General features: G+C 38.0%; 1 protein-coding gene across 1 annotated transcript; it reads right to left on the bottom strand.

The window, feature by feature from the left end:
• Window positions 1-6266: 6266 nt before the first annotated feature.
• Window positions 6267-14790, bottom strand: LOC147355109 (uncharacterized). Its single transcript, XM_086349363.1, has 3 exons — window positions 14688-14790; window positions 11581-11660; window positions 6267-7097 (listed from the first exon to the last, which is right to left on the bottom strand). The coding sequence occupies exons 1-3, from the start codon at window positions 14788-14790 to the stop codon at window positions 6294-6296; spliced, it is 987 nt and encodes a 328-aa protein (XP_086205489.1). The 3' UTR covers window positions 6267-6293.
• Window positions 14791-17929: the final 3139 nt, after the last annotated feature.

Genomic DNA, 17929 nt, shown 5'->3' with positions numbered 1-17929 from the left:
TGCATACTGTGATGCCATAAAACAGAATTTTATCAAACACATAGTTCAAAGAGATTTCTACCATCCAAAAGGCAGAGTTAAGAACAAGGTCACTCAAATCACACTGCTTAGGTTTACATCTTGGCTTGGTCATTACTTCCACTATTTCCTTAGGCAAACCATTTGGCATCTCATTGCTTCACCCTTATGTATAAAAGGGGAATGATAAGAAGGATGCCTACCTTACAGGTTTGTTGTGAGAATTAAATTACTTAAGAAATGCCAGGCACTAAGAATTGTGTCTGATATGTAGTAAATGTTGTAATAAGTATTATCTTCTTTAATTTTGATATATCACAGAAGTTTTCCAAAAGGACAGACAGTAGAGCTAAAAGGCAGCAAAGCTGTAGATTTTTTTTTTCTTTTAAGTGAATTCTTATTTCTATTAGCGAGACTAATTCAGCGCTTCACAAACATTAAATGTTTAGTGCCAACTAGTGAGGATATCTGTAGCACTTTAGAACTATGATGTTTGTATTAGAAAAAGTACTGGACTGAGAGTCAAGAATACAATGTTAATTCTAGTGTTATAGTAATTGTTATATGAGTTTCAGAAAATTACAAAGAACTGAATTTGTAACCTTCAATTTCCTAGTTCACAAGATAAGATGCATTGTTCTGCGCTCATGTGTAATGGGGGTGGAGTGTACTGCTGCAAAAGTATTTAAATAATAAACAGGAATTGATAGCTCATGAAATAATAGAAGACATATCTGAGTATTATATTATGAAGCTTTGTGCCATGTGTTGCAATTTGTGCTTCATAAAATTTAAGAAAGCACAAAAACATCTACCAATCATAAAATAGCTGTTTTCTTGAGGTTAGAAACAGTATATCCTGCTGATAATCAATAGAATACATGAATCAGTGAACTGAAGTTTAGGTGAGAAACCTTATGTAGAAATCTTATTCTTGGATCAATACCATCTTTGTTTCTGTATCTGTATCTGAATTTGTCTGGAATTTGTTTTCTCACCTGCAGGTAAAAGAAAATTATTATCACATTTTTTAAGCTCTAATTCAAGTTGATCTATTAAGGCTGTCATGAAATAGACATTTTAATTACAAACTGCATTCAAATAGAAAAAATTTTTAAATGCACAAATATAAAATTACTATAATATATCTAAACAGTAAAGAAATATATAAAGTAAATGTTAGCGTATCTTTACTCCCTATTCTGCCTACCTGGCATGGCCACAACTCCCAACACTTTGTTTTTGACCCTTCCAGGCATAATCATTATTTTAATTATGTGGTATGAAAAAGTGAAAGTCTTTCAGTCATGTCCGACTCTTTGTGACCCCATGGACTATAAAGTCCATGGAATTCTCTAGATCAGAATACTGCAGTGGGTAGCCCTTCTCCAGGGGATCTTCCCAACCTAGCGATCGAACCCAGGTCTCCCACATTGCAGGCGGAGTCTTTACCAGCAGAGCCACAAGGGAAGTCCGATTCTGTTCAGTTTGGTTTTCTGTGTATTATGTGCATATATACATGCACGTGTGCTCCCCAGGTGGCACCAGTGGTAAAGAAACTGCCTGCCAATGTAGGAGACATAAGAGATGCAGATTCGATCCCTGGGTTGGGAAGATCCCCTGAGAAGGAAACGGCAGTCCACTCCAGTATTCTTGCCTGGAGAATCCCATGGACAGAGGAGCCTGGTGGGCTATCGTCCACAGGGTCACAAAGAGCTGGACACGACTGAAGTGACTTAGTATGAATGCATACATGCATGTAGACCTGCATATTTTTCTTCATATAGATGGTAATATACAATAGGTTATATTCTATGATTGAAACAAAATAACATTTTGAACTTCTGGTTTCTTATTCTGCATATAAGAAATGTAGAAAATGCCGCTCCATCCTAACAACAAGTTAAAGCTGAACAGACTGAAAAATCAACAATGCTTCTCAGATCCATGGGTTGGAGAGACAAACAGGTGAGTACTGGGAATCACAGTTCACCAGAGCAGAAATTGATTAGTAGAAATCTCCATAGGAACCAATGCCATGGTAGGAAGATCTAAATTGTAATCAATCAATCATCAAAGGCTCAACGTGGACAATTTTGAGAGTTAAAACCTGCAGGAGATGGTGAAAGAATGATGGAAAACTCCTGGAATGACAAAAAGTAACACACACACACACACATACACACAAAACTCTTGGAACTAATAAGCAACTATAGAAAAATTGTAGGATGTAAGTTTAACACACAAAGTCCATCACTTTCCTGTATTCTAGCAATGAACAAATTTAGTCTGTTACTAAATACAATGCCATTTACACTAGCATCCAAAAGTGAAGTTTAACTATTTTCTCAACAAAATATATACATGGTTTATACAGAGGAATGGAAAAAAAATTTAAATATAACTAAATGGGGAGATATTCCCATTTATGGAAAAGAAGACTCAGTATGTCAAGACATCAATCCTTTCCTGACAATACTTTGATCTATGGACTCAATGCAATATCAGACAAAATTCCAGCAAGTTATTTGTGCATATTGGCAAAATTATTCTAAAGTTTATATGGAGAGACATAAGATCCAGAATAGCCAACACCACGCTGAAGGAGAAGAACAAAAGTAGATGCTACACAACTTAAAGACTTACTACAAACCTACACTAATAAAGACAGTCTTGGCAAAACAATAGAACAGAGAGCCCAGAAATAGACCCACGTATATGTAGTTAACCGATTTTTTGACAAAAGGAAAAAAGGCTAAACAATGAAACAAATATAAGTGTTTTCGACAAATGGTTCTGGAACATCCACAAGGGGAAAAATGAATCTGGACACAAACCTAGTAATCTTCACAAGAATTAACTAAAACTGCATCATAAGGGCCTTCCCTGGTGGCCCAGTGGCTAAGATTCTGGCTTCCAATGCAGGGAGCCAGGGTTTGATCCCTGGTCAGGGAACAAGATCCCGTACGCCACAGCTAAGAGTTCCCATGCTGTAATGAGTATCAAAGATCCCAAGCGCCACAACAAAGACCTGGTGTATCCAAATAAATAAAAATAAATATCAAACGACAACAACAACAAATGCACCATAGACCTAAATATGAAATACAAAGCAATAAAACTCCTGGAAGATAACATAGGAGAAAACTTAAATGACGTGGGTATAACAATGGCTTTTTATATACAACTATAAAGGTATGTTCCATGAAGGAAACAATTGGTAAGGTTAACCTCATTAAAATTCAAAACTTGTGCTCTGTGTAAAGCAATGTTAAGGGAATGAGAAAACAAGCCATGGACTACAGGAAAATGTTTGCAAAAGACACACCTGGTAAAGGACAGTTATCCAAAATACACACAAAAAAGAAAAAAACAAAACTTTAAAAATTCAATAGTTAGAAACAAATAACCCAAGAAAAAAAATCAGCCAAAGACTATAGCAGATACCTCACCAAAGAAGCTAAACAGCTGACAAATCATCATATTAAAGGATGCTAAATGCTTCACATCTTTTGTCATCAGGAAACTGCAAATGAAAACAAAAATGAGAGGCTGCTACACACCTATTCAGTTCAGTTCAGTTCAGTCGCTTAGTCGTGTCCAGCTCTTTGCGACCCCATGGGCCATAGCACGCCAGGCCTCCCTGTCCATCACCAACTCCCGGAGTTTACCCAAACTCATGTCCATCGAGTCAGTGATGTCATCCAACCACCTCATCCTCTGTCATCCCCTTCTCTTCCTGCCTTCAATCTTTCCCAGCATCAGGGTCTTTTCAAATGAGTCAGCTCTTCGCATCAGGTGGCCAAAGTGTTGGAGTTTCAGCTGCAACATCAGTCCTTCAAATACCCAAAATTCAAAAGACTACAACACCAGCTAATAAAGATGTAGAGCAACAGGAATTCTCATTCATTGCTGATGAGAACGCAAAATGGCACAACAACTTTGGAGGACAGTTTGTTGGAGGAAGCATCCTGACACTGTAACATACAGAAATCATGTTCCTTGGCATTTATCCAAAGGATCTGAAAACTTATCTTCACAGAAAAACACATAAACATTAATAGCAGCTTCAATCATATTTGCCAAAAATTGGAAGCAATCAAGTTGTCCTTCAATGGGTGACTGAATAAATAAACATATATAAACTGCTACATCCAGACAATGGGATATTATTCAGCAGAAAAAAAAAAAAAAAAGAAAGAAATGGGCTATCAAACAATGAAAAGACACGTGGAGAATTTTAAATGCATGTTACTAAATGAAAGAAGCCAGTCAGAAAAGGTCACATATTGTAAAATTCCAAGTATATGACATGCTGCAAAAGGCAAAATTATGGAGAGAGTAAAAAAGATCTGTGGTTGCTAGGGCCTGAGGGTGAGGGAGTAGATGAATAAGCTGATCACAGAGGATTTATATACTAGTAAAAATATTCTGTATGATATTAAGTCCAGCTCACAGGTACCTACTAAAGTATGTACCAAGGTAAGTTATGTACTTCGGGTAATTGTGGTGTTATCATTGCAGGTCCGCCAATTGTAACAAGTAAATGGCTTTTGGGAGGATGTTGATGACAGTAGAAGTTGTGCATGCATGGTGGCAGGGGATATAATACAGTACAGGAAAATCTCTTGTATTTCCTGCTCAATATTGCTTTGAACCTAAAACTGCTCTTAACAATAAAAATCTAAAGAAAAAAACTGTCAAATGATCTGCTTTACTAGAAAAAAAAAACATTTTTAAAGTTTCATAATTAGAGCTATATATTAAGCAACTTTCCTACCATTTATTGGCTATTAACATTTACTTTTTGTGAGATGTCTATTTATAAATTTTGTCCATTTTTTTTAAGTAAGACCTCTTTATAGTTTACTTGTTGTTGTTGTCGCACACGTGAATATTTTTGGTCTAGGTTATCAACTGAGTTCTGTTTTGTGGTCATGTAACTATAAATGTTACCAAACAAATTGAACTCAAGTCCACTCACCTGATACACAACAAAGCCAAACAACTGACTCTGAGTTGTGGGGAAAGAAAGTACAATATTTATTGCAGGACAACAAGGAGAATGGGCAGCTAGTGTTCAAAAGCCCAAACTCCCTGGTGGCTTTCAGGCAAGGGCTTTTAAAGTCAACATCAAGGGTGTGAGTCACAGAATGTGTGATCCACTCATGAACATTTTTCTGATTAGCTGGTGACAAGGAAACATGGTGATGTTTCAGGTAACTTAATTATCCACTGATTGGATGGAAAGAGTCTGACATGTGTGCTTGTTGCCAGCATGCAGCCACCATCCTCTACTGGGCAGGGTCTTAGTTTCTTCAGGACAACTCAAAGATATGTTAGATTATTTTCTATACCCTTTCAGGAGGAACTAAGGATCATATGACTCTAATTAACTGCTTAAGTCTGCTCTTTGGAACTTGAGGAAGGCCAAAAACGGAGACACAGAGAGGCTTCAATCTGGGAAGGCCCTGTGGGATCCAGCTTGGTTTCATAAATAGTTTTAATTTTACAGGATCAAATCATCATTCTTTACCTTTAACGTTACTATTTGATTTAGAAGCTACTTTATACTTAAAGTTAATAAAATGTTTCCAATTTTCTCGCATATATGAATATGTATTTGTGTGTATGTATATGTGCATATGGGCTTCCCACATGGTGCTAATGGTAAAGAACCTGCCTGCCAGTGCAGAGGACATAAGGGACACAAGTTCGATCCTTGGGTCAGGAAGATCCTCTGGAGGAGGGTAGGGCAACCCACTCCAGTATTCTTGCCTAGAGAATCCCATGGACAGAGGAGCCTGGTGGGCTACTATCTGTAGGGTCGCAGAGTCAGACATAACTGAAGAAACCCAGCACACATATATACCCATATACACATGTATGAGTGTATAATATGCATAAAATGTATGTATTTAATCCATCTTGATTATATTTTTGTACTAGGTAAGATATAATGTTATTTTTAGCTTTTCCGTTTTCCCAACAAATAATTGCTTATTTTTCAACATTGTTTCTTACTTCTAATTCACCTTTTCACCACATAATTGAAATTCCATCTTCATCACACAATATATTCCTACTTAAACATGAATAAAACAAATAATCATTAACGTCTACATTAGTAAAATGATTTATATTATGTCACGTTTTAAATTTTAGGTTAAACTTTAAAATAGCTTACTGGAGATTGCATATTTGAGATTTATTTTATTTATTTTTTTTTTATATATTAAAAGAAAAGCTTTATTGGGAACAAAAAGATATTTATTTTATTTATTTCTTAGCAATGCATCCAGTAGGCGAAAAACAAAAGTGGGTAGAGGGGAATCAAATACCTTTGCGCAGGGGGGTGGGGGGGGGCAGTGCTCAAGCTGCCCAGGATCCCTTGTCCCTCCCCACTTTGGGCACTTGGGGTGATGTGGGCAAGTGAAAGGGAAGAAGCAGGGCATGATGATAAAGCTAACGAGGAGGCAGAAGGCACTGGTGGGTAACATCTTGAGCCTGTGGAGGGAGGGCGTGGGTCGGGCCTCCGAGTGAAGCCGGGGTGCCTTGGCATCCGGGCCTGGCCGGTAGTCCTTTTCCTTCCCTTTCTTAGCTTTGGCCTTGGCTTTGGTCTTGGGGCTGCAGGGCTTGGTCACTCGGATGGTCTCCTGGCACTGGGCATTGTATCGCGCCTTCTTCAGGGTCCCTTGGCGGGCTTTGGTGCCTGTGCCCCCATCACACGCCCCCCAGGTCTCAAACTTGTACTTGCAGTCGGCTCCAAACTCCTTCTTCCAGTTACAGGGCACCCGGCACCGGATGCGCTGCGTCTGGGCCCCACAGGTGCCCTCGCGGAATCCCACGCCGCAGTCCTTGCTGCTGGGGGTGCAGGGACCCCAGGTCCACTCGGCACACTCGCTTCCTGGGCCTCCCTTCTTCACTTTGTCTTTCTTTTTGGCCACCGCGGAGGTGAGCGCCAGCAAGGCGAGGAGGGCGAGGAGGAGGAAGCTTCGGCGCTGTATCTCGCTCGCTGCCCGCGCGCGCGGCTTCGCTCCCTCCCGCGCTGAGCTATCCCGCTCCGGCCGCCGCGGCCCCTTTTTCCATATTTGAGATTTAAAGTGTTAAGCAGAAAGAAAATCAGAATTAAAGAAGAAAATATATTGAAAATAATACTAAAAGATACAGATTTCCTAAACATTAGTATAATTCACACAAACTACTTAATAGTGTCTATCATGGATGTGTGTTACAAGGTTGTGTAAGAAAATACCAATGTAATTTAGAATACACCCTATCCATATCTGATATTTAAAAAGTGAAAGCCTTGTGACTTCCCTGGTGGTCCAGTGGTTATGCTTCTTACTTTTAATGTCTCAAATAAATGAATAAATAATATTTGAAAATATGGCCATGGACATATTTCAAAACAGTAGTGAATGATAGTCTACTGTTGTGCTTAAAAAAGAAAAAAAATACATAAAATTCCCCCAATGGTAGAATAGGCATATTGTGGAAAAATCTCACTTGTCATTTTCTGTACAAATTGAGAAACATGATGTGCAATTAGAAAACACAATGATGTACTGCAATCTCCAGAAACCTCTTGAGGGTATCAGAAAAATATCCTATTTGAATATTGAGACGTAAGGAAGTTATTCTGGCCTGATCTATGCAACTTGGCCTTTGAATACTTAAGTTGCTGTCAATCTTCCTTTCTGAATTAATGTTTAGCACAGCAGGAAATACTAACTCATGCAAAACTAAACTGCTGCCAATAAGAAAAATATAGAGTTTTCTATTTGCAAAAAGACACTTTTATAATCAAAAGCTATTTCATTTTTAAGATATCTTTTTAAGTATGCAAATAAAATGAATTTTAGTTGTGCAATCTATACATTGCTGGTATAATAAGACATTAAATTACTGAATTTACTTTTCCTTTATGTTTTTATACTGTGTAAATAGTGGGAGTATTGTAGTGCTCCAAAGACATAATTTATGAGATAAAAAAATATTTTTTTAAAGATCAAGTCATGTATTTGAATATAGTTAATGATAGTGCTAACAATGCAAACCATTAGCAAAATATTCAATTTCTTAATCATAGCTATGTAAATATACTAGGCATAATTTTTTCCTTATGTACTTTAACCTTATGCTAAATAAGGTCTTGACTGACTCAGTAAATGGGAACTAAATCATCAACTGTTACTTCAGTTTATTTTCCTACTTTAAAATAAGATGATTTTAAGAGTGGCTAATTTATTTAAAAGAAGGAAAGAAAACAATATAAACATCCTACTGATGATTGTGAAGGAATGTGGTATCAGTAACATATTCTCCAAATTCTGTCTAAAATTAACAGTATATTTTTAGCAATAGCCAAGTTGGATGTGAGAACTGGACCATAAAGGAAGTTGAGTACTGAAGAATTGATGCTTTTGAATTGTGGTGCTGGAGAAGATTCCTGAGGGTTCCTTGGACAGCAAGGAGATCAGACCAGTCAATCCTAAAGGAAATCAACCCTGAATACTCATTGTAATGACTGATGCTAAAGCTGAAGTTCCCATACTTTGGCCACCTGACATGAAGAGCCAACTCATCTCCTGATGCTGGGGAAAAGTGAAGGCCAAATGAGAAGAAGGCAGCAGAGGATTAGATGGTTAGATAGCATCACTGACTCAATGGACTTGAATTTGAGCAAACTCTGGAAGACAGTGGAGGACAGAAGAGCCTGGCGTGCTGCAGTCCAAGGGGTTGCAAAGAGTCAGACACAACTTAGTGATGGAAAAACAACAATAACAACAAAGCTTTTTAAAATGAAGTAGAATTAATATACTGCATATTTTTAACATAAACAAAGCACATGGTAATGAAATAAAAATACATACTTTAAGGCAAGACAATAAATATTGAAACATAAAACTTTGCCCTTGTCCTCTTCCCGCTTGTCTAGTACGTATCATGTATCTGCCTTATATGTTAATCAGACCTCCCCAAAGGCAGAAGTACCTGCTCAACCACAAAGATCCATTTTTCTTCTTCTGACACAAGCCATGTAACTCTTAAGAAAATAACATTCCTTTCTTGCTCTCAATCCTGTAAGGGGTCATGATGAAGTATCATTTGCCTTATATGTAAAGGCATCATCGGTGAACTTTATGAACAATGCCAATATATAATTTCTCTTAAAGACAGTGACTACTGCAGAACTGACTGATCAGAGGGCCTGCAAGATACTGGGCCACACCCAATAGATGTTCTTAGCTTAAATACCTACTTATGACCTTACTAATGTTACCAGCTATATTACTTGTATTCTGCCTATTTTACAAGATTATTGCTTCTTGCAATACCAAATGTGTGACTGAGCCTCAGATAAAATTAATGATGAATAGGCAATTTGAAACAACTGATCAAAAACATATTTCTATAAGATAAATGATTGTAACAGTTTTACTCTAAATATGGGATGAAAAAAGCAACAAGAGGGAGTCATTTCCTGGATCATAACAGACTCATAAGTTAGGTGGTCCAGAGGCTTTTGGTTACTGTTAACAGGGCCTGGTCCAGTAACAGCACACTGAGTGGCTTATCAACAAAATCCTCACCTGACCTGGGAATAAGCATTTCCAGTGCCAAGGGATAAATTGGTCACAAAATACCTCCCAGACTTTGGTGGAAATTAAGACTCAAAGAAAAAGGATTGTGAAAATAGAGAATGTTGTCTATCATTCAGTTCTACAAAAATCAAGTCACTAGTCACTGCAGTGACATGCAATATACCCTAAGAGGAACCAGGGTGAAGATAAGGATGAGGCATTTTGTGCTCTGGGAAAACTGACAGAACAGGTCCTCAGATAGTTAAATATTTTCGGGAGAAAATTCTGTGAACCCAGTTTCTTGTATCTCCCCATGCTTAGAAAAGCAATACACCATTAACTAAGATGTTTGCTCCTCACAGCTGGCAGCAGCCTTCTACTGAGACGTGTTGATTGCATGCACCTCTTCACCAAAATCACATATATACTCTCCTACCCTCTTACCTCTTCAAAGCAGCTTTTAAAGCTCTCTGAGAGCCTATTTCCTGGGTTATAATCCTAAGGTTGGCTCAAATAAAGTTTTCCATTTCTTTCTTAGACTATTGATTAATATTTTCATTAACAATGGTATTTAGTTCATATGATAAAGGCATTTGAAAAAATTTTTGAGAAATATTGTATGCTTGCAAGGTATTGAATAATATCTTATTTTACCTGATAATGATTACCTGGTTTTCCTCATCCATAGAAAAAAAAAGTTCAAAAAATTCAGTATGACTTCAATTATTAGGTAGGCAGTAGAGTGTGACTGTTAAGAGCTAGGTATTAGAGTCAGATTAGCTGGATTCTAATTATGCCTGCAGCAATTACTAACCATAAAAATATTAGTAGGTGGGATACTAATAATAGGCAAGTAATATGGATTTTTTGAGGATTAAATAAGCTAATCCATGAGAAGAACATAACACAGAGCCGGGAACTTTATTGGTATGCAATAAATGTCACTTTTCTTTGTTTGCTTTACTAACTTGAATAAGTTCCAGAATATTCAGAGAATCGACCTAAAACCTGTTTATTGACCCTAAATATGTCTTGAATAATTCTGTCTTCATAGTGGTAACTATGTAGTGCTGTAATAGAGCTTTCTGCAATGATGGAAAGATTCTATAATTTATGCTATCCAATTTAGCCACCAGTAGCCAGGTGATTAGTGCAACCAAGAAACTATATTTTGAATTATATTTCAGTTCAGTTCAGAAGCTCAACCGTGTCCTACTCTTTGTGACTACATGGACTGCAGCACACCAAGCTTCCCTGTCCATCACCAACTCCTGGAGCTTGCTCAAATTCATTTCCATTAAGTCAGTGATGCCATCCAACCATCTCATCCTCTGTTGTCCCATTCTCCTGCCTTCAAATTTTTCCAGCATCATGGTTTTTTCCAATGAATCAGTTCTTTGCATCAGCTGGCCAAAGTATTGGAGTTTCAGCTTCATCATGCTTCCAATGAATATCAGGAATGATTTCCTTTAGGACTGACAGGTTGAATCTCCACAGTCCAAGGGACTCAAGAGTCTTCTCCAATACCACAGTTAAAAAGCCTCAATTCTTGAGTGCTCAGCTTTCTTTATAGTCCAACTCTCACATCCACACACAGCTAGTGGAAAAACCATAGCTTTGACTAGAAGGACCTTTGTTGGCAAAGTAATGTCTCTGCTTTTTAATACGCTGTCTAGGTTGGTCATTAATTTACTCTTAATTAATTTAATTAGCTGCATATGGCTAGTGGCTACATTATTGTAAACATAGGTCTATATGTGTTATTCTTTAATATATTTCTCAGCTAAAACAAGATCCTTCCAGCTATTTCTGAAAATAAAGCAATTAAATTGCACTTGAATTTAGGAAGACACTATCCTAATTTGCCTAGAGGTCTTTTTTAAAGACATAAAATTAGTGTTTTTCCTCTGTTCAACTTTAGAGTAATTAATACTTGCTTTCCTTTTGGGATCTTGGGTCGCAGAAGCAGAACTACCTGCTGACCATAGTCCTGAAATTCTACATAAACATTATCACTCGATTCAGGCCTTTTAGTTGAAAGCAGACTTCTGTCCCCTGGTGAACACAGAAAGAGCACAGAGCTCAGGCTCGAGTTTCTAAGACTCAGGATACATAACCATGGCCTATTCAGAATGCCTACTGATACTAGATGCTTCCAGAAGCAAGAAGCCAATTGATGGTCTCTCTCAGGACTTCTTTGCCATAAGATATAGTTCCTCCAAATACCAGTCCTTTAAAATTATGTGATGCGTCCCTTTGGCCAAGTACAGCTGAAGGCTGAAAGGTATGAGAGCTGTGCTTATGATGGCCGTACAGCTCTGCCTCCTAGGCAGAGAGTAGGGAGAAAGAGGATGTAGAGAGACTCTGCACATGCAAGTGAAAGATATGAAACTTATTCTAATTCCAACCTGAAACTGTGATAGAAATCTAAGGAGCTATGACAGGATCCTATTCTTAAATCATGTAGGTAAGCCTGCAAAGAGATAAAATAATGTGTCTTCAGACATGTTCTTAACTAGCTATGTGATATAGTAAGTTAGTTAATTCTCTGCATTGGCTTTTGCATATCTATTGGGCATAAGATGAGAGCCTTGAAGTGTGTTATCTCTAAGGTATCCTCCAGTTTTTTTTTTTTTTTTTTTTTTTACATAGGCTTTGACTGTGTGGATCACAATAAACTGGAAAATTCTGAAAGAGATGGGCATACCAGACCACCTGACCTACCTCTTGAGAAACCTATATGCAAGTCAGGAAGCAACAGTTGAAACTGGACATGGAACAACAGACTGGTTCCAAATAGGAAAAGGAGTACGTCAAGTCTGTATATTGTCACCCTGCTTATTTAACTTATATGCAGAGTACATCATGAGAAACTCTGGGCTGGAAGATGCACAAGCTGGAATCAAGATTTCTGGGAGAAATATCAATAACCTCAGATATGCAGATGACATCACCCTTATGGCAGAAAGTGAAGAGGAACTAAAAAGCCTTTTGATGAAAGTGAAAGAGGGAAGGGAAAAAGTTGGCTTAAAGCTCAACATTCAGAAAACGAAGATCATGGCATCTGGTCCCATCACTTCATGTCAAAACAGTGGAAACAGTGTCAGACTTAGTTTTTTGGGCTCCAAAATCACTGCAGATGGTGATTGTGGCCATGAAATTAAAAGACGCTTACTCCTTGGAAGGAAAGTTATGACCAACCTAGATAGCATATTCAAAAGCAGAGACATTACTTTGCCAACCACGGTTCGTCTAGTCAAGGCTATGGTTTTTCCTGTGGTCACGTATGGATGTGAGAGTTGGACTGTGAAGAAAGCTGAGCGCTGAAGAATTGATGCTTTTGAACTGTGGTGTTGGAGAAGACTCTTGAGAGTCCCTTGAACTGCAAGGAGATCCAACCAGTCCATTCTAAAGGAGATCACCCCTGGGTGTTCTTTGGAAGGACGGATGTTAAAGCTGAAACTCTAGTACTTTGGCCACATCATGCAAAGAGTTGACTCATTGGAAAAGGCTCTGATGCTGGGAGGGATTGGGGGCAAGAGGAGAAGGGGAGGACAGAGGATGAGATGGCTGGATGGCATCACCGACTCAGTGGACGTGAGTTTGAATGAACTCTGGGAGTTGGTGATGGACAGGGAGGCCTGGCATGCTGCGATTCATGGAGTCACAAAGAGTCGGACACGACTGAGTGACTAAACTGAACTGAACTGAACTGGGCTTAAATTCCCTATCTTTGGTGATAGGGTGTCCTCCCATCTCCAGATGCAAAGAGTACATTTTTCACATGAGAGATATATTTCCTACTTTCAGGGAGACAGGAAGGTCAGGGTGTCCCTCTTGCATTGGCCATTTCTTGAGTAACTTTCCTTAAAAAATAATTAATATGCTGTTGAAGCACATTTTGAGGAAACCTAGCTTGTGACCCCTCAAAGGTATGGGCAAGTTATCTACAATCAAAATCTAAGACTATAAATGATAAGTAATTTCTTAATAGGAGCTACTTTTTCAAAATACAACAAAAGGAAATTGAAATGAAATACATGAAATTCAGTAATTGCCTACTGGCCTGATTTGTACAGAAATACTTCCAAGAGAAGTTTGACTACCACAGTGATACTCTCCTTTCATTGGTTAAGACTACATTCACATAACTGATCCAGTGAAGTATTAATTGGCCTATTTTTTTCTTCACAGTCGCAGGTCAATTTCCACTTTTCATTTTTAGTGAAAAACTGAATTATCAGAGAGTAGAAACAAAACAGGAGCTAGCAGTGCTTTGTAGTGAAGAGATGGAGACCGCTGCCACCATTGCCTAACTATGTGACTTCAGGCATGTTATTAACTAGCTTTGTGATTTGGGCAAGTCAATTAATTTTCTACACTGGTTTTTGCCTATCTATTGCATATAAAATAAGAGCCTTGAAGTGCATTGTCTCTAAGGTATCTTCCAGCTCTGATTCAGGGCTCACATGTGCTCTGTAATTCCAAAATTATTTTATTTTTTGACAACCAAGAGAATGGTGAATTATTTCAAGGGACACTATCACAGTCTCAAATCTTTCTTAAAATATTATTTGAAAACATAAGTGCAATTGGTAACAAGTACACTGAGTCAGGTTTGTATCAGCATACGAAATAGACTATTTTAATGTATTGTAATTGCAAGTGTATTAATCATTATTAACTATAATTTTGCAAAAACATCATATAGATGTAACACATGCATCTTCACTTGCATTTTGAGAGATGAGACAGAAAAAAAAGCTTTACTTGAATGTCATCAAAACAAACCAGCCTAATTAAATCACATTTAAAGTCAGATTGATAGTGTGCTAGATGGATGATATCCTAACTGCAGAAATGCAGCATGCCATTTTCATTTTTGAGGTTGTCTTCCATCTCTTGTTTATTTATCTATTTATTGTTTGGAGTTCCCAGAGTATTCAAGTCACTCTGGGAACTTGTTGATTAAGCCCCTGGGGTACAGTCTTCAGGATTGTGCACAAGTTCCCCCAGTTGCCGGAAACTCTGCTCTACCACTGACCACTCTTGTCGTCTAGGAACTTCATAAGCCACACCCACTTGCATGAGGGATGCGGGCGTGTGCTAGCCACGCCCTCATTATTTCACGCCGTCTACCCCGGATGTCTGTCGGCCTACCTTCCCCGAGGCCCCGCTGCCGCATCTACCAGTTACCAGTTTCTTGGGTTGCACTGCAGAACGTGGACAAAGTTCCCATTTCTCCTTGCTATTAGGAAAGGTTCCCACTTTTCCATGTGTGAACGTTTTAGGGCGATCCACCAAAAAGTTGCTTAAGGACCCAGATGTTAAAACTCTTTTGTCTAATGAGCAGTTATTTTTTCCTCAGGACACCAAGCTGTCCACAACTGAGTTCCATTTCAGGTCCTGTGCTCAATCCAGTGAACTGTGCTGGGTTCCTTCTCCCGGGCATCTTGTGCCCCTCCACAATGGGCTCACCAGACTCCCCTGTACATATTTGAATCCCAATCACATTTAGAGTCCAAATGCTGGGCAAAAAAGAAGGTGCAGGTAGATATGAGATGAGTATTGGTGCTGGAGGTGGGCATTGCAGGTAGGGGGTTGCCTGACACCACCTGAACAATCTACCTGAATTCACATCCTCATCTTGCTCATACACAGGATTGCATAAGGAAACCCTGTTGTAGTTTATTCCAAAATTAAAGCAGAGACATTGCATTAAATATTCTAAATATACTAAGGAGATTTTTAATCCCCACTAACTAGGGACAAAAAGTTTATCATAGCAATAAGCTGGATTTATGTTCTAATTCTAAGCAAACTTTTGACCAGCAAATTCAGTTTTTAATGAGTTTTTAAACAAGGAAAATAGGAAAATGTTTCCCTAATAACAAAGTAATAACTTTTTTAAAAAAGTAATTATAAAACAAAGTAGCTATTTAGAAAATAGAAAATATAACAAAAGTGAGAGAGGTTTGGGAAGCAGCCTGAAAATCACTGTCTTGAAATAATCCTTATTTTGTATTGGAGTTTCCTTCCTAGTTTAATTCTTTTTTTTAAGTTGTTGCTATTATTGTTGGTATCTATTTTGTTTTGACATTACTGCTATAATACTGTCCACATATTTTATAAAGTTTGCTTTTGACTTAAGCTTATCACATATTTGTTTATCCTTGCCATTACCTAGAATTTATAGCCATTAACTGTAATACTTATGCACTAAAAGCTATGGCTACAGTAAAGATTATCAAGCCTTTCACTATTATTAACTATTAAAGTTTCTTTCAGTTTTTCATAATTGTAAATTGTTTTAACAAATATATATGTGATAAAATATTATTCTATTTCTTTAGAGTACAGAAGATATTTGGTTAAGTATATAAATATTTGAAGATATAACCTATCATCAGTTGCTTTTCAAAAGAATGCCACTTACACAATCAGTCGTGGTATATGACAATGTTTAAGAAACATTTTAAAATGATATAATCAAAATTATATAATTTAATAGTTGAAATATTGCTGCTGCTGCTGCTGCTAAGTTGCTTCAGTTGTGTCTGACTCTATGCGACCCCATTGACCGCAGCCCACGAGGCTCCCCCATCCCTGGGGTTCTCCAGGCAAGAATTCTGGAGTGGGTTGCCATTTCCTTCTCCAATGCATGAAAGTGAAGTCACTCAGTCGTGTCCGACTCTTCATGACCCCATGGACTGCAGCCCACCAGGCTCCTCTGTCCATGGCATTTTCCAGGCAAGAGTACTGGAGTGGGGTGCCATTGCCTTCTAGTATGTAATAAATAGGTTTGGACAAAAATTAGTAATTTTTTTCAATTTCCAATTTACTGAGAAGAGTCATTAATTATATGTAGATAATCTAGTTTCTTATATTAACCATAAACTAATATAGGGAAAATTATCACATAGGATCTTTATAACACACATGAAGGATATTTACCAAGTATTTCTTATCTGAGAATTGTGAGGTTATTTCTCTGAGACTACATCTGTCTAAATTTTACTGAGACAAATGGTGGTGGTGGTGGTGGTTTAGTTGCTAAGTCGTGTCCAACTCTTGCGACCCCATGGACTATAGCCCACAAGGCTCCTCTGTCCATGAGATTCTCCAGGCAAGAATACTGAAGTGGTTTGCCATTTCCTTCTCCAGGGGATCTTCCCAACCCAGAAACTGAACCCGAGTTTCCTGCATTGCAGGCAGATTCTCTACCGACTGAGCTATGAGGGAAGCCCAAGACAAATGGTATAACATAAAAAAATATGATTTCTCCCCACATATCATACCCCAAATCATCTTCTGACTGGTACTCTTTTCCTGAAATGAATTCCTAACTATTAAAAAATATGCATTATGGCCATTCATTAAAATCACATATATTCTTAAAATTGAAACTCAGTATTAGGTAAACTTATCCTGTAACACATAGCTAGAAAATGTCTACATAGCTAGAAAATAGCTGATCTTCCTCCAAAGGAACACTTTCCTTGTAAAGTCTTGGCATCAAACATTGGAACAGGAAAGGCACTTCCAGGGAACAGCCAGATCTCCAAGCGACATGAGAGAGGTGGGCCTAGATCAAGAAGAATACACACTTGCTTTTCTAACACTTGCCAAATGGATACCTCCCTCACCTCCATGGAAGAGAGGAGCCAGAAAGGACCAGGAATGCCTAAGGGACAATCAGACCTCATGTAGACTAGGGAAATGAAAAAGAAACTTCTTCCATAACGATATCCATTTAATTCTTTTTAGAAGTAGTTCTAGATGTTTTACATATTTCCTCATTTAATTTTAGATCTCCCAACAATTTGACCAGGTAGTAATTGTGGTTATCTTGTCTATACAGATGAGGAAACAGGCATGTAAATTGCTTCTTTAAGGTAACAAACGTAGAAACTATATGCTAAGTTGCTTCATTTGTGTCTGAGTCTATGCAACCCTATGGACTGTATTGCCAGGCTCCTCTGTCCACGAGATTCTCCTGGCAAGAATCCTAAAGTGGGTTGCCATTTCCTTCTCCAAGAAACTATTAATAGTATAGCTGAAATTGGAAGCAAGTAGTTCTTAGACAACACCACATCCTCATAATTTTAAGTGCTATGTTATGCTCTTAAAAGAACTTACATTCTAAGTGAGTGAATCAGACTCTATGAATGTATTAGAGTGTATTTTAGCCACAGAGTAAATGGCTTCTGAGTGACATAATGCAGGTCCAAAGTTGATCTTTATGCCTTCAAAAATAAGTCTAGTTTGGTCCCGGAAATTTTGAGTAAAGCAGATAATATGCAATTAATGAGGCCAGTCTCTCT

The sequence above is a fragment of the Bos grunniens genome, chromosome 17 (genome assembly GCF_055505025.1).
Source record: "Bos grunniens cultivar Pamir isolate PY7600 chromosome 17, Bosgru_T2T1.0, whole genome shotgun sequence".
In the NCBI taxonomy this organism is placed as follows: Eukaryota; Metazoa; Chordata; class Mammalia; order Artiodactyla; family Bovidae; genus Bos; species Bos grunniens.
This window is presented reverse-complemented; position numbering and strand designations above follow the sequence as displayed.